Source organism: Strix uralensis, chromosome 1 (assembly GCF_047716275.1).
Source record: "Strix uralensis isolate ZFMK-TIS-50842 chromosome 1, bStrUra1, whole genome shotgun sequence".
In the NCBI taxonomy this organism is placed as follows: Eukaryota; Metazoa; Chordata; class Aves; order Strigiformes; family Strigidae; genus Strix; species Strix uralensis.
In genome coordinates this window covers 103,032,953-103,052,997 of record NC_133972.1, presented here as the reverse complement: position 1 = coordinate 103,052,997, position 20,045 = coordinate 103,032,953, and the positions used below count along the sequence as shown (strand labels likewise).

Sequence of the window (20,045 nt, the reverse complement as noted above, 5' to 3'; positions counted from 1 at the left end):
GAAGAGTTTTAAATAAATGTCCGCTCAACAAGCAGCTGTGTGAAACAGGCTGATCTGGCCTCTGTCTTTGGGTCAAATACTCACTGTCTCTGCTGCACAACAAAATACAAAAAATAAAGAACTAAAGTCTGATGGGGCACATTCAGTTAGCATGGAGGAATTTCAAAATGTCTTGCAAAAGTGGGTCCGCATCTCAGCAGCGCATAGGGTATGGAAAGATGTTCTTTCTGATTGTGGCAGGAGAGCTTTACAGCTGTGGAGGATCCTGCTGGCTTTAATAGGCTCTGAATACATTACTCATTAACCTGGCTTACAAGCAACTGACGTTAAACTGCCTGATGCCCCTGACACATGCCTTCGTCTTTTCCCTGCGTATAGATCAAGAGGCAAAATCTGTGGAGGAAGTTAATACTAGTGTAGTCAAAAAGCAAAAATAGCAGAGCAGTATAGTGATGTGTTTAACTTCTGTCTTGCAGAATATCTCCAGCTAAAATTACAAACATATTGCACATACCCAAGTTCGGTGAATATTATCCATAAAGAGATGTGGAAATGAGGGAGGAGAAAGAGCCAGATAAGATGTGAGAAACAAATTAATCCTTCATGACAGAGCTCATCATATGCTACAAGAAAGGACGGTATGAGTTGAGTCAAAGTTTGGTAGGTTGCAGGAGAAAATGAAGACTGCAGTTGCTGTCTCTGGCTGTTGAACAAAGTGAGCCTTTAAGGTTCAACTTTTAGTTAGAAATAATCAACATGCTGTCTTGTTACCAACATATCTTGTTATCTGCTCTGATAGAGATGGATCTAAGCTTTTATAGTAGATCCCATACTGAACTTGACAGCATCATTCCGATAAAGAAAGAAAAAAGGGAAGAGCTGTAATGAGTACATTTGGCAAGACTTGCATTGTCAAGGCCTCAAAAAGAAAGCTTGATTGGTTTGACCTTACGGGTGAGCCAAGTCTGAGCAGGACCATAAAATTACAATGTTTCTGACCCTTCAATTTATAATACATTCCTTTTTCCTTTTCTGTTCTGTCTTCAAGACAGGTGAAGTGTTCCAACTTCACCATTTCTACACGAAAAATCATGGGATTCATCTTGAGGATATTAATCAATTTATTTGTTGCGTGTTCAGAGACACAGAAGGAAAGAAGTACTTGAGCCAACATTTATTTACTTATCTATTTATTTATCTATTTGTTCTCCAGCTTTGCATGGGGTGTTTTAATCCTGTCTTGAGTTGCATGTGAGAGAGTAGAAGTGTCTGGGACACTAGAGTCTCTGTTAAGAGCAAAATGTAGGTTTTCTATCACTTCTCACACTATGTGGAGGCTGATATTAGAATAGGTAGGAAGAATTTTTTTTTTTTAAAAAAGGGATAGAACACAATACTCAGCTTGCTGAAAAAGAACTTGCTATGTCGCTGTCAGTACCACTCTGTCTCTCCTAGGGAGTTCAAGTTGACTGCCTGCCATGGCCACGAAAGGCCATCTCATCCTGCATCTTTCTGATCTCTCTTTGTAGTTGTATTGATGCCTTCTCATTTAAGAAAGCTCTCCGGTGAGAGTCATAATGGGAATTATAATGAAAGGGAAATGGGTAGAGAAGCCATACCACCATCCAGGCTAACGTTATCTGATAAACAATTCATCTGATCATGGTGTCACTTTAGGACACCCTAAAATGAATGACATACCAAGGTTCATGTGCTAGTAGTTGCCTTTTGGTCTTACTGATTTAGTAAAATTTCCCCATTAAAAACTGCTCAATAAGTTCAAACCATTATAATAAACATTGAAGATGTTCTTGAACTCTTAAAAATTATTGAGGAGGTCCGTGGAAAAATGCCGCTGAGTACCAGTAAAAGATTTTGTAGGTGGGAACCCATAAAATGTTGTGGGACTGTTATTGTTGTCATAAAATGAAACAGAACTGATTGTTTGCATACTGCTTTCCCCCATATGCTGCCATATGCAAGACAGAAGAGTTTCAGGGAGTTAAATGAATATATGTTGCATGAAGTTCACCCACATAAATGTTTGATACATGCAGCCCTTAAATGCATTGCCATGCATTTAAATTCACACTTCTTAATTATCAAAGTTTTCCTCTTGGGTTTGCAGTCAAATGTTTGAACAGTTTGATTAATCACTGCAGTCCTAATTGGTCTGAAGGTAGCTGCTGTTTTGAATTATCTCTCTGTCTTGTACCTCTCGTGAAGTGCCACAGTAGGGTGATGTAGTTCCTGTAGGATCGTCTCCTAGAGATTTAAGACCACCAAAGACCTGGTCAGACCCGAGAGGCTGATTCTAGAAATATTAGAATCTTGGGCAGCCTGAAAGCCATTCTGGTTAGTTCAATTCAGAAGAGGTTATCTGTTGCATAAACTCACTTAATAAACAAAATAGACTAAATAAGTTAAGCATCTTTCAAGGTGGAAAAAAAGGAAGGCTATTAGATGAACATATTTCAACAAGTTTTTGTTATTCGAGGCTAAGGTAATAAAAGAGATTCTTTGCTTCATATTATGGAATTTGTATATTTCCTGTTGTGCAGCTCTCTGTGTAGCAAAAGGTCATGCAGCTAAGCTTGTGTCAACTTTCTCTGCTGATACTAATAGCACTCAGTGTACTGTTACTAATTTCTAAAGATTTTTATTTCATGGTGCTTTAAATATGAAGCTCTTTTCATGGTCATACTTTTCATTTTTAGTAGCAAGACTGCACTTTTCATTGGTGGAGCAAGAATGGAAAAGAAATTAACAAGGATTATCTATGTATTTATTCCTTAAATTTCTTTGTTCTTTGGTAAAGCACCCAATATATTCTGAATATTTCCATTTATCAAATAATAAAAAGAACCTGTTTCTGCACTGTAGATATCTTTGTCAAATATGCTGCATCAAAGAAAGAAAGAAGTCCATGGCAGATAATAGTAAATAACCAGAAAACACAAAAAAAGCTGTATCTCTGATTTTTCCCTTCATTAGCCCTGATACTGTTCTTTAACATCTTAAAATATGGATCTCATAGAACAGTCTGAATAGCAGTGGCCAGTATCACCACTTTAGTGATATTGTGTCAGGACATAAGAAAAAGCATGCAAAAAATTGAGAGTTCCAGAGAAACCAGGGAAGTAAAATGTATTGTTTTCTTGTTATGCCTGGTGACAAACTAGAGTCTGAAGCTCCTCAAGGGAAGACATAAGTGAATCTGGGCACTCACACCCCTCGAGTGTTGTAGCTTCATCCCTACTTGGTAGGAAGGAAACCTCTGCCATCTTGCCTTCTCTTCCTCACCTGAAAAGGGAAGTTTGTGAACAGTGCCTTGAACTGGACCTTCCTTGCTAAAACCTTGCTATTGTTAAAAATATCTGAAATGGAAATGATGGGGAAAATTATTTTTTAAGCCATTTTTAATCTTTGTGTTTACACCTTAAGTGCAAAGTCCCTCATTTGGCACAACAGCAGCAGCCCCTACTCTTTTCCCCTCACTTCTGCAGAGCTCAGGCTTCCTAAGTGCGTGCTGCCTTGCTTCTCTTCCCTGACAGTGGCTCTTCTCTGAGTTGGTAGCATTCATCCTTCACCAATGCCTTGCTCAGATCAGTGTTTTCTTTTAAATTTGTCTAAGTCTGTCTTCAGAGGCTGTTCTGTAGTTTACTGTAGATCTTGATTTACAGCATGAGACAGCAAGTGGTACACATAAGAATTGCTCATGTCTTGAAATACTTCAGCTCTTCTGAACTGAATCTGAAGTACAGATTCTGACTGATTTATGGTGTTACATCTTATTGAAGCTGATGTAATGCCAAGTGGTTAATTCTTTCTGAAGCACACTACCTACAGTCTTTAGAAGGAATCAAAAACTAGAATAAATTATAATACTCATATTTTCTACCTTAGTTTTCTCTTCCAGTCTTCTGTTTAGTAGATCTGCACACTGGACTTGCAATTGAATAAAATACCAATCCTGAGTTTACAAAATTACAGATTAAAAAAATTACAGTCTTCATCCACCACAATATCTTATTACTCATCACCCCCATGACTTGGAGACCACACAGTATTTTAGGTGCAGTGGATTTCAGAAGCTTATAGGAATGAGCAATGTAATGACAACCTGCCAAAAGTTAGTTTGTGATAGACAACACTGCAGGACATTCTGCTTATAAAAACACTGATACTATTTTACAGAGGTAATTGCTGAGTGTCCCACAGCAATGGCTGTACTTTAAGAACTGTACTGTATTTTAAGTACTGGCATCTCAGTTTTATTGAACAAACTCTTGAGAAGTGAGACTGGGACTGTAACATCATTGCTCAAACCTGTATGTTAAGAGTGTGCAGCATTGTGGCAAAGTAGCCATTTTTTGCTCTCAGTTTTTACTTTCACTATCTGTGAAATTTTATGTGTGTTCACACACCTCACTGACTCACAGACCTTGCCAATGAACTTCAAGAGACCTGACCCTGCCACATCCAGGCAGAAAAGATGGCCACATGAAGGAAAGTGTGTCAGTGGGTCACCCTTTGGTCCTCACGAGAACAGTGAGTGAGGTAAAGCAGAGCTGATGCTGTGACTTTGGGGCAGGGTCAATAAAAATGGCAGTAAAAAATTAAAGAATTCAGGGGTTCCTGAAATGTTTAGCTGAAGATCTCTCTTGTGGTGTTAATGTAGATGTTTATTAAAACAACATTTGCCTGTTTAAAAAGCTTGGGACAAGCCCTGGTATAATTCAGTTTAAGATGAGGTCCAAGAATGTGCTTTTCAAAGTGCTTTTCAATATTGACTGCATGCTTCCTTATGATTAAGGCATCAGATCAAGGAAATTCCAAAGCATTTTTTAGAATTCATTGTAGCTGCTTTATTACCTCTGTTTCATGAATGACACTGTTTGTTCCTTCCATGGTAGCCATTATTATAATAACATTACCCATCAGAGACCTAGTTTGAGAATGCAAAACAAACGGCAAAGCCTCCTTTCAGGCTATGAGAAAATTATGAATATCAATAAATCCAAAATTTCACTAAGGAGAATATTGTTCTTTTAATAATAATTGCTAGAGCTTATTTTACCAACTTTCAATATTCCTGAATGTTACAGATACAGAATGGAAAAATTGAGTGTATTTTTTTCCTTGTCCCATCACTAGTCAACATCATGCCTTAGAATTTGTTGTCTGGAAACTTTTTGTGTATTGTATGTCTTGGTTTAATCAAATGAACTTGTGGTATTTCCTGTATTGCTGTGATGGGCAAGTTCTGTGGAGCCTTAGAGTCTGGTACGAAGACTGCACAAGAGCAGACGTAGAGCATCCCCACTACTCCATACACTGGCAGCCACAGCCCTGGTTCAGAGATTGTCAGAGAAAAAGAGGAAAGGTGTCCAACCAATATTATCAGACAGAGGAAACCTGGACTGCAAATTGATATGCTGCCTTGGGCACCAAAGTGTTTCACTGAGAAAGAGATTCCAGAAATGTTATGTTAAAAGGATTGCTAATGTAAAACCTGTAGGAAGGTAGAGTCAAACCAGTGGGTACTGAAATGAGAGGTTTGAGCACTTGATTACCCATTCCTCTTCACCTAATGCAGGCATGGTGAGCTTTGAAACAGAACTGATTTATATCCTAACAAGGCTTTAGATTGGGACCTGTCATTTTAGGGAGAAAAAGAAAGAAGCTGTCTGGGATTACAGAACATTTTAAAGGGTTCTCTTGATGCTGAGGGGGAGATTTCCTCCTATGAAAAACACATTTGGATTTATCTTTACATTCAGCTTATTTTTGGTGCAAGTTGTTTGTCTCCGTTGGTCTGCAGCTCCCCTCAGGGGAAAACAAAAACAAACAACCCCAAAAACTGCAGAACCATTAGAAAGCCATGAGACAGTCAAGTACTACTGGTGACTGGGTCTTACAGAAGTTACTTGAGGGAAAAATTGTACTTAACTGCAGACCTGATGATATCATTGTCTCTGGCTAGGCAGAAGATGAGAAGGGGTTTCCTCTTACTATGTTAAGGTGATCAGACCGTTGTTGCCGACTCAGATAAGTAAACAAATAAATGTTTATGCAAAGTCAGTGCTGAATTAGTCTTACTGACTTGAAAACGTAAGACTTACTGTCCCATCTTACCTTTTCTAAATCCCTATGACTGTAGCTTTGAGACGAAGAGTTTCATGCACTGCCTCATATTAGCAGTCTAGTTGCTGAGAGTTAAAAATACCAGGAAACAAGCAGTAGTAAAACTTTCACATGATGACTTCAAGGAATTGTGCATAGCAGGCTCCATTAAACAAAAGACAGAGCCACTTTTATACTAAAGCAGAAAAACAGGCCTCTATGTTACATTCAGGTTTCTAACAGCTACCAGGAGAATTCATGCGCTTTTATAGTACAAGCTTCTCTTGCATTTAGTCCTTAAGATGACAAAATCATAAGCAGAAGTTGTTCTGCTGGACTGAGAAAAACCTTGGGAGATAAAGCCTTTAGAGGTAAAATGCAAGTATCACATAAATACGTACTTCCAGGGATGATTCTGTTGTTCTCGCAGAAACCTCTGTGGGCTCATGTCATCCAGCACTCTGGAGATGCAGTTTGAATGCTGCTTCCATGAGGTGTGCAAAACACTCTGCCTTTTTAAGAAAGCCTCCCCATTCATCTTTTATGTTGCTGGTTTTATGGTTTGAAAAGTCATCCCAAAATTATTTCCTCTGCTGAGAGTATGGCTTGGGCTCATGGAAGACAAAAAAGGGTGAGAAGACACACACACCCTCCCCTGGCTGAACAAAGAAATCTCATAACAATAGCACACAGTAAATTAAATGTATCTTACCTGGAGCTTATTTGAATTCTTAGATAGTTTTCAGTCTAACAAGCAGTTAACTTAAATTGAATTGTACCTGTAATTAAGATAGTTATACTAAAAGTGAGTCAGCCAGCTGGCACGTACAACTTCCCCTTCTTATGCTACTCCTGAGAAATTAACAAAACAAGGCAAAGTATTCTTCATTATGATGTTTGAAAATTAGGACCTGCTTCTTTCAGAATGTGCTGCTCATTTTATTCAGAACAAAGACTTCTAACTTCCTTCACTGTCTGAAAACAGAGCTTGAATTAACTACTCTAAAGGAGTGGGAGATGGGGCATCAAAGAGCCTTCTGTTCATTAAGATAAACACCGAATATGTGTTTCATGTTTGGTTTCGGTATAACGTTCTGAATAGAGGATTAAGCAGTTGCTTCCCACAGTCTTAAACTATTGAGATGGTGTGGGAGAAGGAGGAGAATAAAAGGATTTAAGCTATTATGCAAAGAATTAGTGTTGAGAGAGTAAAAGGTCTCCCTATTACCCATTGAATTCTGCATGGATTTAGTAGTGTTGAGAGTGTAACACGGCTCTCCATTTTAGTCCATCTGAAGTTGGACACTGATCTTGTGAGATGGATTCTTGCAACTCGATTATGTGCTTTCAAACAAAACTATGTACTTTTCAACCAAAACAAATCTACATGATTTCATAACTGAAATTTCCTTTTTCTGTAATTTTTGTTACATCTTAACTTCAGAAAGAAGCCTCCTCTAGTCTCTGCATGGCAAGATAGTATTTTTTTGGAAGTACAAATGACACAGATTTTTCCCTCCTTGCTCACAAATGCAGTCACCTCAGTTGCAGAAAGGGTCCACCCTACTTTGTGTTCCCCAAATCAGTTTTTATTACATGTGCTTTATAGATCAAGCTGATTGGACTGTTTATGTGAGTCAGTGTGAATAAGGGATTTGCAATCTGTCCATGCCTTATGCATTTTCTGAGTGTGGATGATGGATGGTTTCATGAATTTGCTGATAAGCCACTTACAGTGTTTTATTCTGAGTTTTAATGAACTAGATTTGCTAACAGTTATGACCAATATTGGAATGCTATTACATTAGAAGAGCTCCTTTCTGTTGACTCCAAGGAAATGTTAATGTATTAATTTTAATGCTTAAGTTCCATGAGGGGCTCTTATACCCTTAGTTCAGTTTTTAAAAGTAATGCTTACTTGCTGCTAGCCAACCAGTAAGCTCATTTTCATGTATTTTTTATTTATATTCTGTTTATCGAATCTTTAAACTACAAGTTGTAGCTGCTTAAAAGTTACATACTTTTTCTCATATATTTTTTCATCTACTTCTCACTCTGGAAGACAGGCAGTAGCTAGATTTGTTCTGACTTAGGACAGCTGTTCTCATAATTTAGGGGAAAAAAAACACACTAGGAATGTGTATATTCAATATTTTTATTGATGAATGTAGGACCCCTACCAGAGGATGAGTGATCAAGGTTTCTCATTAAGTTGATTACATTTTCTTCTCATTGCTTGCTCTTCTAGTATTGTATTTGTAACATTTCAGGGTTGCACTTTGGTGGCAGGGGGTTGGATCATCATATGAATATTTCATTTTCACGTTTGCAGTGGTTTGTTTGAGGCAGGATTGCTAAAAAAATAGCAGTGATTAGAATATATTGTTTAATGCAGTTTTAAACCAAAGCACTCAAATTTGCAAAGGAGATATATGAAGCGACCATTACCAAGTTCATCTTCAAAAGGTGTTCTTCAGGAGAATAACACTAAGTAGGTGGCAGACTTCAGTCAGAGACATTCAGTTCTATGCATAAAAGAACACCAAAAAAAGCTCAGAAATGAATCTTAATGTACGCTTCGTGGAGGAAGTGAAGGAAGGACTCCAAATGTTTGACAGGATTTACAGGTTCCATGGCTTCATTAGCACATTGACTCACAGGTCCCACATGGTGATCTGTCTTGTTTGGGATTTATTAGAAGGTGGCTACATCTTGGTTTCACTCCCTGCTGATTGGTTTGCTGAGATTTCAGCTCATCATCTCTCTGCCTCGTTGCTATCAGTTAGGTAATGCTGAAGAATAATGAATCACATTGATCTTTTTCTTATCCAAAGATATATGTGAGTTTAGATTTACTGGAGTAACAGAGAATTTGTTCACTTAAACCTCAATTTCTGTTTTTTTCACATCAAGTTAGAACAATAACTGTATATTTGATTTATGGCTCTCTTCTTCCTTATCTCCAGTATTTAATTTGTTATAATAAGAGAGATAAGAAATACATTTGACTGTAGATCACAGGTTTCTGAGTGCATCCTGAAAACCTTAAGCACACAGCTTTCATTCTAGAGGCTCAATTTCAGTTTCTGCTTTATCTTAATCTCTTTATTCAAAATCTTTTATAGATGTTGACATACGCCTATCTATCTACAGTTCTCTCAGGAAGAACTAACATTTGAACATTGGAGCTACTGAAATTCTGGTTCTTTCAGAGAGGAGATTGTATGCCATTACATGTTTGCTATTTACGTAATGCAAAACCTGGTCTATACTAACTCAAAATCATTCCATACTGAATACTTATTGGACATCCGTGTATCTCGTTTTTCTCTGATTAGATAAAATTCCACTGGAAAAATAAAATCATGCTGTATTTTGCATATAACAAGCAGGTAGTAAAACAGAGGTAATGCAAATACAAGACGTTATGACCAGGCAAGCCAAACAGTGGATTTACAGTACCATGGTGACAATTGTGCATAGTTTGAATGCACATAGTTTGAACCCTCTTGTAAATGTGAGACAACTTACCTGTCTCTTCCAGATGACTGAACTGTCCCACAGTCTCTGTGGATAGGCATATGCACACATGCAATTCCTGTGGAAGAGCAGACATTGTAAATTTATCTGTGTGTTATCCAGTGCACTGGTACTCTGAATTTTCCATACTGGAACAGTATCAGTTTCCATAATAGTATCCAAACTGAAGTATAAGATGGAAAGGCAGGTCTGAGATGGTGCTAACCTGACAGGATGCTGTAGCGTGCAAACATACATCAGCAATATGAGGTTTAACAGCATCTCTACAGTTTACTAGAGTACTTTGGCAAGGAGGTTTGTACACAAAAATACAAGCTTTCTTTGTCGATCTCTTCTGCTCAATAACTTTGCCACTGCAAGAATATATGGCATTCATTGTGGCAACAAATAGTGTGAAAAATGAGGTGCTATTGGGAAGAAGGATTCATTAAATGGTCATGTCTGGCTTAATGTAAAATTAAAACACACACATGAAGACAAAGTAATGAGGCATATTAATACACAGAAATGCAGGAGTTTCCCTTTTAACAAGGAAGTCTTTACATTTCTACCATAGGAAGAAGTCATTAATGAGTGCAAATTGTGGACTGTGAGCATCCTTTGTGTTGAATGTATTCCTACACACATAAATACAGTGAATGGTATTAGATAGACTTCATCTGGTGTAATTTAGACTACATCAGATTCATTCTGATCCCAATTAGAGAACACATAAATTGTTCTTCATTTTAAAATCATTTCTAGGAGCAACTAGGTGCAATTCACCTTAATGAAACAATGCAGTGATAAGGAATAAAATCCATAAAGTGAGAGGGAGTCAGGACACTTGATTCCTTCCCAGCACCTTCTCAACATGCAGTACTGATGATTTTTCCAAGCTGTATGTCTTTTAAAAGGCTTAGGGTGTGCTACTTCTTTTATCCACAAACAGGCAGCTAGAGAAGAGTCTCCAAGTATTCATAATTAAGGAACTGGGCATAAAACCCAGTATATAGAGAGAAGATAAAATGCAGGAATGCAATAACCTAATAAATATGAAGTCAACCATAACATAGACAATTACCTTCTCCTTTACCTTAGAAAGGCTCAGTCAAGTAATGAGTTTTATTCTTGTCACCCCAAATATGAGGCTGGATGCAATAATGCAAGTCCTCAGATCATGTTACAGACCAAAGATTTGTTTGGTTTTTATTTTCTCTTCCTCATATTTTTTTCCCTAGTGGGGAGAGGGAGATGAGGTAAGCACTAGATTTATGCAGGATGCAGCATAGATCATTTTGTTTAGCAATATAAAAATAAATCACAACTATTTTCTGACTATACCTCTTTTTCTGTCAGAACAAATTTCAGATTGCCTGCAGTTGTTTCACAAGGTTTTCTGTGACATCAGACCTAATCACAACCTATTCTGCTACTTAAAAATACGGGACCCTGGCAACATGGCTTCGTCTCTCCAATTACAGGGCAACAACGCAACTGCGGGCTATTGCATTTGGATTTGTCAGAATAAATAATTAAGAGACTCATCAGCTTCTCCCTAATGAACAAGGAAATGTGATTAAGCAACTTTAAGAGAGAATGGCTGAAGACAATATAGAAATGATAGCAGGATGATTGCTGTGAATGAGAGACTGAAATTTCTGCATAAGAGGTTTCTTCAACAAGACACAAGGACAGTAGTTTAATCTTCCATTAAAAGATTCCTGCCAATTTGGAAAAGCTCTGAATCAGGAGATTACAGACATCTCAGAAGCTGACAAGGCAGTCACTTCTCTTAAGACAACTTCTTTCTGGCAAATGCTGAGAAATAACTACTTTTTTTTTTTTTTTTTCTTTTTTACTATTTCAAGACTCTCAACTTCTACCAAACAATGACTAGGACATCTCTGACTAGCTAATCTTTTATTCTCAAAGACTCTGAAAATATAAATTGTCTTTCAGACCAAAATGTTCTGGAGATGCTTGCCAAGTTTACTGTGGCTAACATCTAGAAATTTTACTGATTAGCTTCTGGCAACATTCCTTGAAAGTGTGTTAGTATCTCATTAAATATCTTATTCCTCTTTATTATTCTTTAGTGCCAAAAAATGTACTTCTACCTTATATCTAATCTATTCTGTGCTTTTACTGTCTGCTATCCTAGCTTATCTAAAGGAGATAGCACATAATATAGAAACTTGAAGCAAAGTGAAATAAGAGAAGTTGCTGTAATTCTTCTATATGTCAGAAGATACCCTATTTTTTTCCTTTATAGATATTAATAAATGACACAGTCTTTTTATGAGTAAAAACAAAAAAGTCAACACACAGATTACAAGATTTCTGTCCAAGGGTGGTTATATCAGACTGTAGAAGTTTCCAGATACTGAGATGTACAAATGGTATGCACAGAAGTAAGTGTGAGATTCATAGTTATGCAGTTAAAAAAAAAGTTAAGGAAAATGTCAAACATCTTTTTAGTCACAGAAATGCTCATGTACCTCAAATAAGATACTCAACATTACAGAAAATACTCTGGGTCTAAAACCCAGGCAGAAAAATACTGTTCTACTTCAAGAGGCCTTTGAGGAAATTATTCTTTCCTTTTTTTTTTTTCCACATGATGTAAGCCCACCATAGTGCAATGCATAGTATGCATAATAGAAACTACTTTGGATTTTCAGCTAAAACTCAAGCTTGTCTTCAGTGAAGGTTTGATTGGGCTTAAACAATTGTCAGCCTTCAGGTATCTCCCTGTCTTTCTTACAATACTCTGAGACCATATTGTTATCTTGTAATTGTCTTCCATAAAGATGCAAATTTATAGGTTTTCAGTTTCTGCTTTGAAGATTACTTGTACTTTTCTTCCACATCATAAATTACTGTTTCGTTGGGGTTAGGGTTATTCCTTTTCTCATACAATATTCATTGTCATGCCCAGTTACTTGTCTCTTGTCAGCAGTTTATCCCAGTGAGTATCACAACCTACCTCTTCATCTCAGACTACATATGTTCTCCTTTGGCTGAAATGGCTGGTTTTGTATCTGAAGCTTATGTTCTAGCTTCTCACAGAGAATCAAAATATCCCCAAAGCCATGGGTGACCATGGTATATCATCCTGTGGCATATCTGCTGAGCACAAAAATGAGAAGCCATTTCAATAGGGACATCTAACAAAGACACAACCTCCTCTCAGAAAGCAGAGATGTAGAAGAGGTCTCCATCTGTCAGGAAATCTCTGCAGTTCTCCTGTCCAAACTCCTCAGTGCAAAATAAAAAAAAAAAAAAAGGAAAACAGCAAAGATATAGACAACATATTTCCTCTTTATGCTTTTTCCAAGCCAAGTTCTGGGAAAACTTCTCTGCAAAGCTTCTTTGGAGCAAATAGATTGCATCATGGGTATAGTCAGTGAAGTGTTTGCAATATCCTCTTTCTTTTTCTTCTACAGAAAGAAGAGCAGGCTTGAAAGAGTATTTCTTCAATATTCAAGTAAATTCCTCGTAGGCTCACATTTGTATTTTGTCATTACATTTAGAATTTTATTATTTTTATCTTAAACATAGCAATTTGCTTTCTGTGTTCTGTTAGGATTGATACCTCATTCACATGAGCCAGATCTGGAGCAAAACTTGCTTTTCAAATTAATTGTGTCAGCACATCTTAGTGATATGTATAGACTGGACCTATCAATGTTGTAATGCATGTGAATCCTCTTCAGTGTAGCTTTAGATTTCTACAGTAGATTAATTGTAGGTAAATCCTTGGTGCAACAGTGCTTCTGAAGCTTTAGTATGAGGAAAGAAACATTTGCAAATTGTATATTCATTTAAAGGACCCCAAAACTACCAATTTTGTGCTAGTTACCTCACAGCTACACCATTCTGAAAAATCATCCTTTTTTTACATTTCCATAAAAATAAGGAATCTGACATGTACATGTACTTTTCTTTTGTAGGTGGAATGGAGAAAATAAAACAGCATACCTTTGCATTAGCTCACTACACCTACACTGTGCTGTCTACCTTAAAATATGCCAATGGGGCTCCTGTAGTACGTATTTACAGTGATACAGATTTCAGCAATCCTGATGTCCAGGGCCCAATCATTAATTTTAATGTGCTCGATGAAAATGGAGAAGTGATCGGCTTTTCACAGGTACGTTTTTCCCTTGCCTTAACTGAGTGTCATGTTTCTATTTTAAGCATATTCACAATTAGTTCTTTATCCTAAAGGAAATATTTTGTCCATAGTAGTCCCTTCTGAGGTTTTGGGTTTGTTTCTTCATAGTTGTGCACAATATACAGACACCATTTTTAAAGTAGTAGAAGGAGAATCCAATAAATAGTGCTTGCACAATGCAAAGTACTTAATAGCCAAAGCCAGTATCTTACAGATTTAATACTCTACATGTAGGAAGTTTGAAAGTGGGCTGTTTTAACAGGTTGCATTGACTAGGCAGTTGGGTTTCTTGTTGGCTTCCTTCTCTAGAGTACTCAAAACTGGGAATTGAAGAGCATGTCTACAAAAGCTCATATAAGAGACTGCCTTGGAGCTTTGACATAGAAACAAAATCAGATCTCAAAATATTGCAGTCACCCATGAAAGAGAAGTTGTCTTTTCCCTTCAGTTCTAATAAATACATTCTTGTAATATTCCTGAGGAAGCACTGGATAAAGTTGAATAATTGGTGTAAGGAGTGAGATTCAAGCTCAAAAAATCCTTAAATGCCGTCTTTCTCAACAGCTTTCTCTACCTTTATCCATTAGGTATACTGAGTATCTCTAAGATGAAACTGTTAAACTTTTCTGCCTTCAGTAGAGAGGTAATGATGTACAACCATAATCATGCATAACTGTGCACTGTGTAGGCAGAGGGTAACACAGGGTAACGCAGCTCACTTGCTCATCAGTGGAAGTCAGAAAAAACACAGTGCTCTAGTTTTGCTTAATTCTTCTGGTTTTTATTGTCTGAGAATTGAGTAAGACCACAAGTCAAGTTCAAGTGTATGACCTTGATTTTTTTAAAAGCCATCAGTAACTGGTACCATCTTTCTCAGCAGCTACCTCCCTCTGCCAGCAGTAGTGGCAGAGTAACATTGCTCTTGGAAGCTGATAATTCTGAACCATGAGGGAGAGAGCAGGAGCACTGCAAAAGGCGTTCCTCAACACTCCTCTGCCAGAGGAGTAAAAATGGGTAACGAGGGGAATGCAGAGACATGTCTGTGAGAATACAAGAGGAGATCCATATATACACAAGAGAGAACAGAAGTGAAGCAGTTACTTTGTAGTCTGTCTATATGGAATTTTACAATTTTTTTTAAAGCACTTACCACACTGATGAACAGAGGAACAACAAATGTATAGTACTGGAGAAGCTCTTCTTCCCATATGTGTTTTTTTTGGACTGTGTGACCAAATAGTCTCAAATATTTATACATTTCATTTCAAAGAATTCCACATTTTAGGAGTGAATTAGCCATTTATACAGTCTTGAACATGTGTGGCAGTGTTCAGAAAAGACTGGAGATGTTAACACAGCTGGGTTGGCAAAACACTCCACAGACACACTGGTGTTGCTTCTGTCCATTGGTTAAAACCAAAACTTTTATTTGAATTTCTGATTTTCACAGTTTCTTAGTAAAAATGGCTCTTGTCTGTTTCACTTTTTTAAACTCAAAGAAAAAAATATTTTATAGTCTGATGCCTCCATTGTGCCTGTTTGCTGCAGTGGCTGCTCATAAAAAGCTTCTTTATTGATCTGTATCATCTGGACTGTGCCATTCACCAGGTTCTTGTCATTTCTGGCATGAGTATGTAGAATGAAGAACTATAAAGTTTTCAAATGCATACCAGTCACATCTGCAGTCCCTGTTAGATTACTTTGTTTAATTAAAATAATGTGCAATTTAATGACTTTTAGAAATTAGCAAGCAACAGCACGGTTCTTTCCAAAGCTATAATACATGTGACATATATATATATATATATAATTGGCTTCTTTATGGCATTAAATTCTTTCATAGACATCTTATAGCAGTTATGGGGGAAAAAATGTTTGCTTCTTCTTTATGACTACAAAGAAAATACATACAGCAGAGACTGAGCTTCATCAAACTGACAATATAATCTCATCTTCATACCTGTATGCATGTCTAGAATTAGATTAGTTTATTCAAATCAAAGTTAAATCCAATACTTCCATGAATGGTTCAGATATGAAACAGTGTCCTCTAGTTTGGTCATGTCTGTGATCTGCACATTCATGTGGATTCACTGGTCAATCTCTGAATGCAGTCTAGTGGATTTAGGAGAACACAGTTTCAGAAGTCTCCCAGAAAACATTTTTGGGAATTTTTAATGAAGAGAAAATTGGATGACATTTCTATCTGATACACCTACTACTAGTGGACATCAGTGAATGACTCAGGTTTTATTTCCGCTAGTATATTAAAAAAGAAATGACAGAATGCCCTACTCCTTTATGGATGATATCCCATCTATAATTAATTACTTATAACCAGGCATCCAACAAGTTCTATTTGTCTTTCTGACAGGTAATTGTTGTGTGCCCATTGCCTATTAGAGAGCACAGTGTGGCTGGACATTAGCATTTGCTAGCCTGGAAAGGACAATCTGACTAACTGATTCCAGAGAAAATATTATGATGAGGTTTGGAGCAGTTTATTCAGAACATTTGAGATTGGCAAGAAGGACTTCATAAGTAGACAGTGTCTTCAGAGGATACCAAGCTTACATTTAAGCCTCAAGATTTACATAATTTACATGATATTCAAAACTCTGAACTAAGTCCAAGATATTCAGGATGTGAAAGGCGTGTAGTGAAATACATGACATTTAACACTGCCACTGAAATATGAAAGCAGAGAAAAAATGATGTCTTTCATCTGTGTAGCATTTGGTGGGAAAGCTGTTCTTACCTGCTTCTATTATTGAAATCCATTTCCCACTGTTATCAGAGTTTAATTACCAGAGCGAACAAGACTGTGCCACTAAATACAAACATGCTACAATTACATACATGGGGTCAATTGCACCAGTAGGGAATAGCCATAGTCTCAGGTTCATCGTTGAGTAAAACCTTCATTGCAGCACTCAAGATCAAATGAAGGTATTTCATTAAAGTGAGACACACAAATGAAACCATACCATGATTGCACTCTTAGGGATGGCAGCGTTTTTGACAGCCTTCTGTCCCAATATGTATGATATAGGACATGTGGATGTTAGGAAGTGATAAGGTGGGAGTCAAATAATTAAGGATGTTGAATTATTATTGCTTTTTCATTTAAATGTTTCTTTGTGATTCTTGAAGGGTATCACTGATTTAGAGTATTATATTTGGAATAAACTTGCTTTGTATACTATATGTATCATTGGTTTAATTGACAGTTTAATTACTGGTTTAGTTATTTTGCTCTAAATGGTAATTAAAACAACTAAAGAAGAGGGACTTTCAGGCTCCAAACACCAGTAGTCATCCAAAAGCTTGGGTTTTCAGATTTTTCATGAAACATTTCTTTATCTAGGGATAAAACTACTACAGTTTTGAAATATCCATAAACCTCTTGTCTTTGGGCACTAAAACTACATTAAATTTCCTCCTTTGAGCTGCACCAAATACTTCCCATGAAAATTTTTTCCTTCAGTAAAGCTGTCTTGTATACTACCATTGGTAGTAATTTGTTCTTGAAATTACTTGGGATGATACCTGTATTCTCTTCACGCAACCTGCCTGTCCTCTGCAGTAGCACGTCTGTCAGTCTATGTTATGTGTTTATTTACACTGCAGCACCAAAATGCCCTGGTTATGAACAGGGGTTAAACTATGATGAGTACTTGACAGGTCCAGGACATAAAGATGGCCTTTATGCCAAACAGCTTCTTCATATATACTTGTCTAGTTAAGAATGGATAATTCTCCAGCATTATAGTTTTTGCTATTAATGAAGTGTGGACAGATGACAGGGTGGTGATTTTGAAAGGTGAGAAAGTACAGGGGTAGAGATAAAGGACCTCTGCTATGTCAGTGGTGCAAGATGGAAGCAGCAGAGTTGACATTAATGCAGCAAGCTGGCAATCTTCTGCTTTCTTGTGAGGCTACCAGAAAAAGAAGCAATTAGCCCTAAATATTAAAGGGGGGTTATGATGTCATGAAAAAGGCATTACATATATGCTCAGTGATGAGCTAATACTGCAGTCTTTTCACACAGAGAATCACCATTAGCTCATTTATTAACAGTCAATATCTGAAGTCTTCAGCATATATGAATGTCATGTATTTATACATCCCCAAGTCCTTCCAATCTGAAAAACTGTTTGACAGCAATGACTCAGCTTCAGTTTGCATCCTTGCCATCTTTTTTTATCAAAACCTTGCATACAAGTCTGTGAGGTTCCAGCCTGCTTTGAACACCAAAGAGGAGATGGAACAGCTGAAAGAGAACAACATTCATTTGAAACAACACTCATACACACACAAAAAAAAGTGGATTTCTTCCAAATCATGGCAAAGTGCAAAGTTGTATGTTCTCTTTCATTTGCAGATTATTTTTTTTTTAATCACCATCTCTGCTATGAGGGATCTTCTGTGCTAACATTATTTTAAGTTTTCCTCTTTGTTCTGATAGGGAGAGGAGACCTGTGAAATGTTCTTTGTACATTCAGTAGATAATTGCAGAGTAATTTTATAATCCTTTCATATTTTATTCTGCAAAGTCAGTTTGGGAGCTGGAAGAGGTGAAAGCGGTAAGAGGCAGAGATGGGCAGATGGAATTTCACCTGAAACATTTGTTAAATTGTATGCACTGAAGAGTTCTTACACAGTCACATCTTCCAGTTCAGTGTTTTCTGCCCCCAGTAAAAAAAAAAGCATTTCCCTTATCAAACTTTTTCTTTTTTCACTCTCATCTTCTGAGACAATATTTTTTTGCTCCTGTGTGAATGGGCTTAGAGAAGTCAGCAAACCATCATAGCTATCTTTTGAAAAATGGCCATCATTTCAGCAGTGGATTACCAGCTCCCTTTCCCACCCTGCTTTTTCACACTGCCTTTTTTGCCTGGAGCCTGAAGCTAAACAGAATTAGCTTGCTGTGATTGTATCACCTGCAAAAGTTCTTCTGGTATCCATATATGCTTGCCATGCTTCCTAAAAATCCTGTCAGGAAGGGAACAAGCATCAGTCCATTAGCAGTCTCAGCCTTCTTGCGTGCCACTTCACACTTGTGTGTGATAGACAAACTGCTATAACAGGAATCAGTTGCCAAAGATAGAGAATGTAAACATTTTGGTTTGCCTAAGGAAGGCTCTTCTGAAGTGTTACATATGGATGAGTTTTGCCTCTCAAGATTGAGAACCCTGCTCAGATAGATTATGATCAGTTTTGTCTAGGAGACTACATTAGCATGTCCTGGCTCACTCTCATCAACCCAGATAGAGTGAAGGGAGGTATAGACTTTGAACTTACCTTTCTTCATCTGTTTTTCAATAAAAATCTATCAACACCTCTCACCAGATAACTTCCAGTGTGTGTCCCCTCAGCACAAATCTATAATGCAATTTGATGACTGCTCATTATGACATCTGCTCACTGTCTCACCCACTTTCCTTCTATCTCAACTTCCCTTGAGTTAATGTAAGGATAAACTCAATGACCCACTTGTTTTTTTCCTTTCCTGCCTTTACTTTGTATCATTCTGAAGTGAAGACCAGGGTCTTCCATCAGAATCACTTAGATGTAAGAATAGCCACTCAGGATCTCACCATGGCACCTTCTCTACCCTGGTAATCTCTTTCTGCCAGTTGTTCACATGCTAGCAGTGTAAGAAGAGGACAAAAACAGAATGAGACTCTGCCAAGAAACAAAAAAATTTTGTTTTCTTTTTAACCCCGTTTATCCTTCTGCATCCAAAGCATTCTATGACAGTGAATTGTCTTGTAAGCAGCTTAGCAGCCTAGCCAAATTCATCCCTGTGGCTTGAGAAGATATGGAGGAATAAAAATAGATTTTAGGATTGCAGGGACTATAAGAGGTTACCTATCATCAGTGTGCCAAGATAGGATCATCTTTACCTGAACCTTTCTGCCGCCTCTGGAGGTGGTTTGTTCTGGAACTTAGCTATATTCACTACTACAAAATATTTCCTAATGATTAACCTAAATTTCCTGCCATGCAGCCAAAGTCCATTATTACATGGATTGGGCAAAGAAAAAGACACCAATTTGGACAGGAAAGCAGAAAAAAGGAGATTCCAGATACCAGAGGCAGAGGAGAGTTGGACAAGCAGTCTGAAACAGTGTTGTATGGGAGAGGTGTGTCCAGGGAAGAGACAAAGCAAAATAAGCAGGTAGAAGTTATTCTGTCTGTTTGCATTTGGACGGGT

General features: G+C 37.4%; 1 protein-coding gene across 3 annotated transcripts in view; it reads left to right on the top strand.

The window, feature by feature from the left end:
* Positions 1-20,045, top strand: part of MOCOS (molybdenum cofactor sulfurase) — a 231,180-nt gene that overhangs the window by 160,521 nt on the left and 50,614 nt on the right. For all 3 annotated transcript variants that reach the window (XR_012629746.1, XM_074875541.1, XM_074875555.1), the window contains one exon: positions 13,602-13,801. Coding sequence is in view for 2 of the 3 variants with exons in the window: in XM_074875541.1 (XP_074731642.1) it covers positions 13,602-13,801 (200 nt within the window). In the remaining variant the exon portion in view is untranslated. The remainder of the gene's footprint in view (positions 1-13,601; positions 13,802-20,045) is intronic.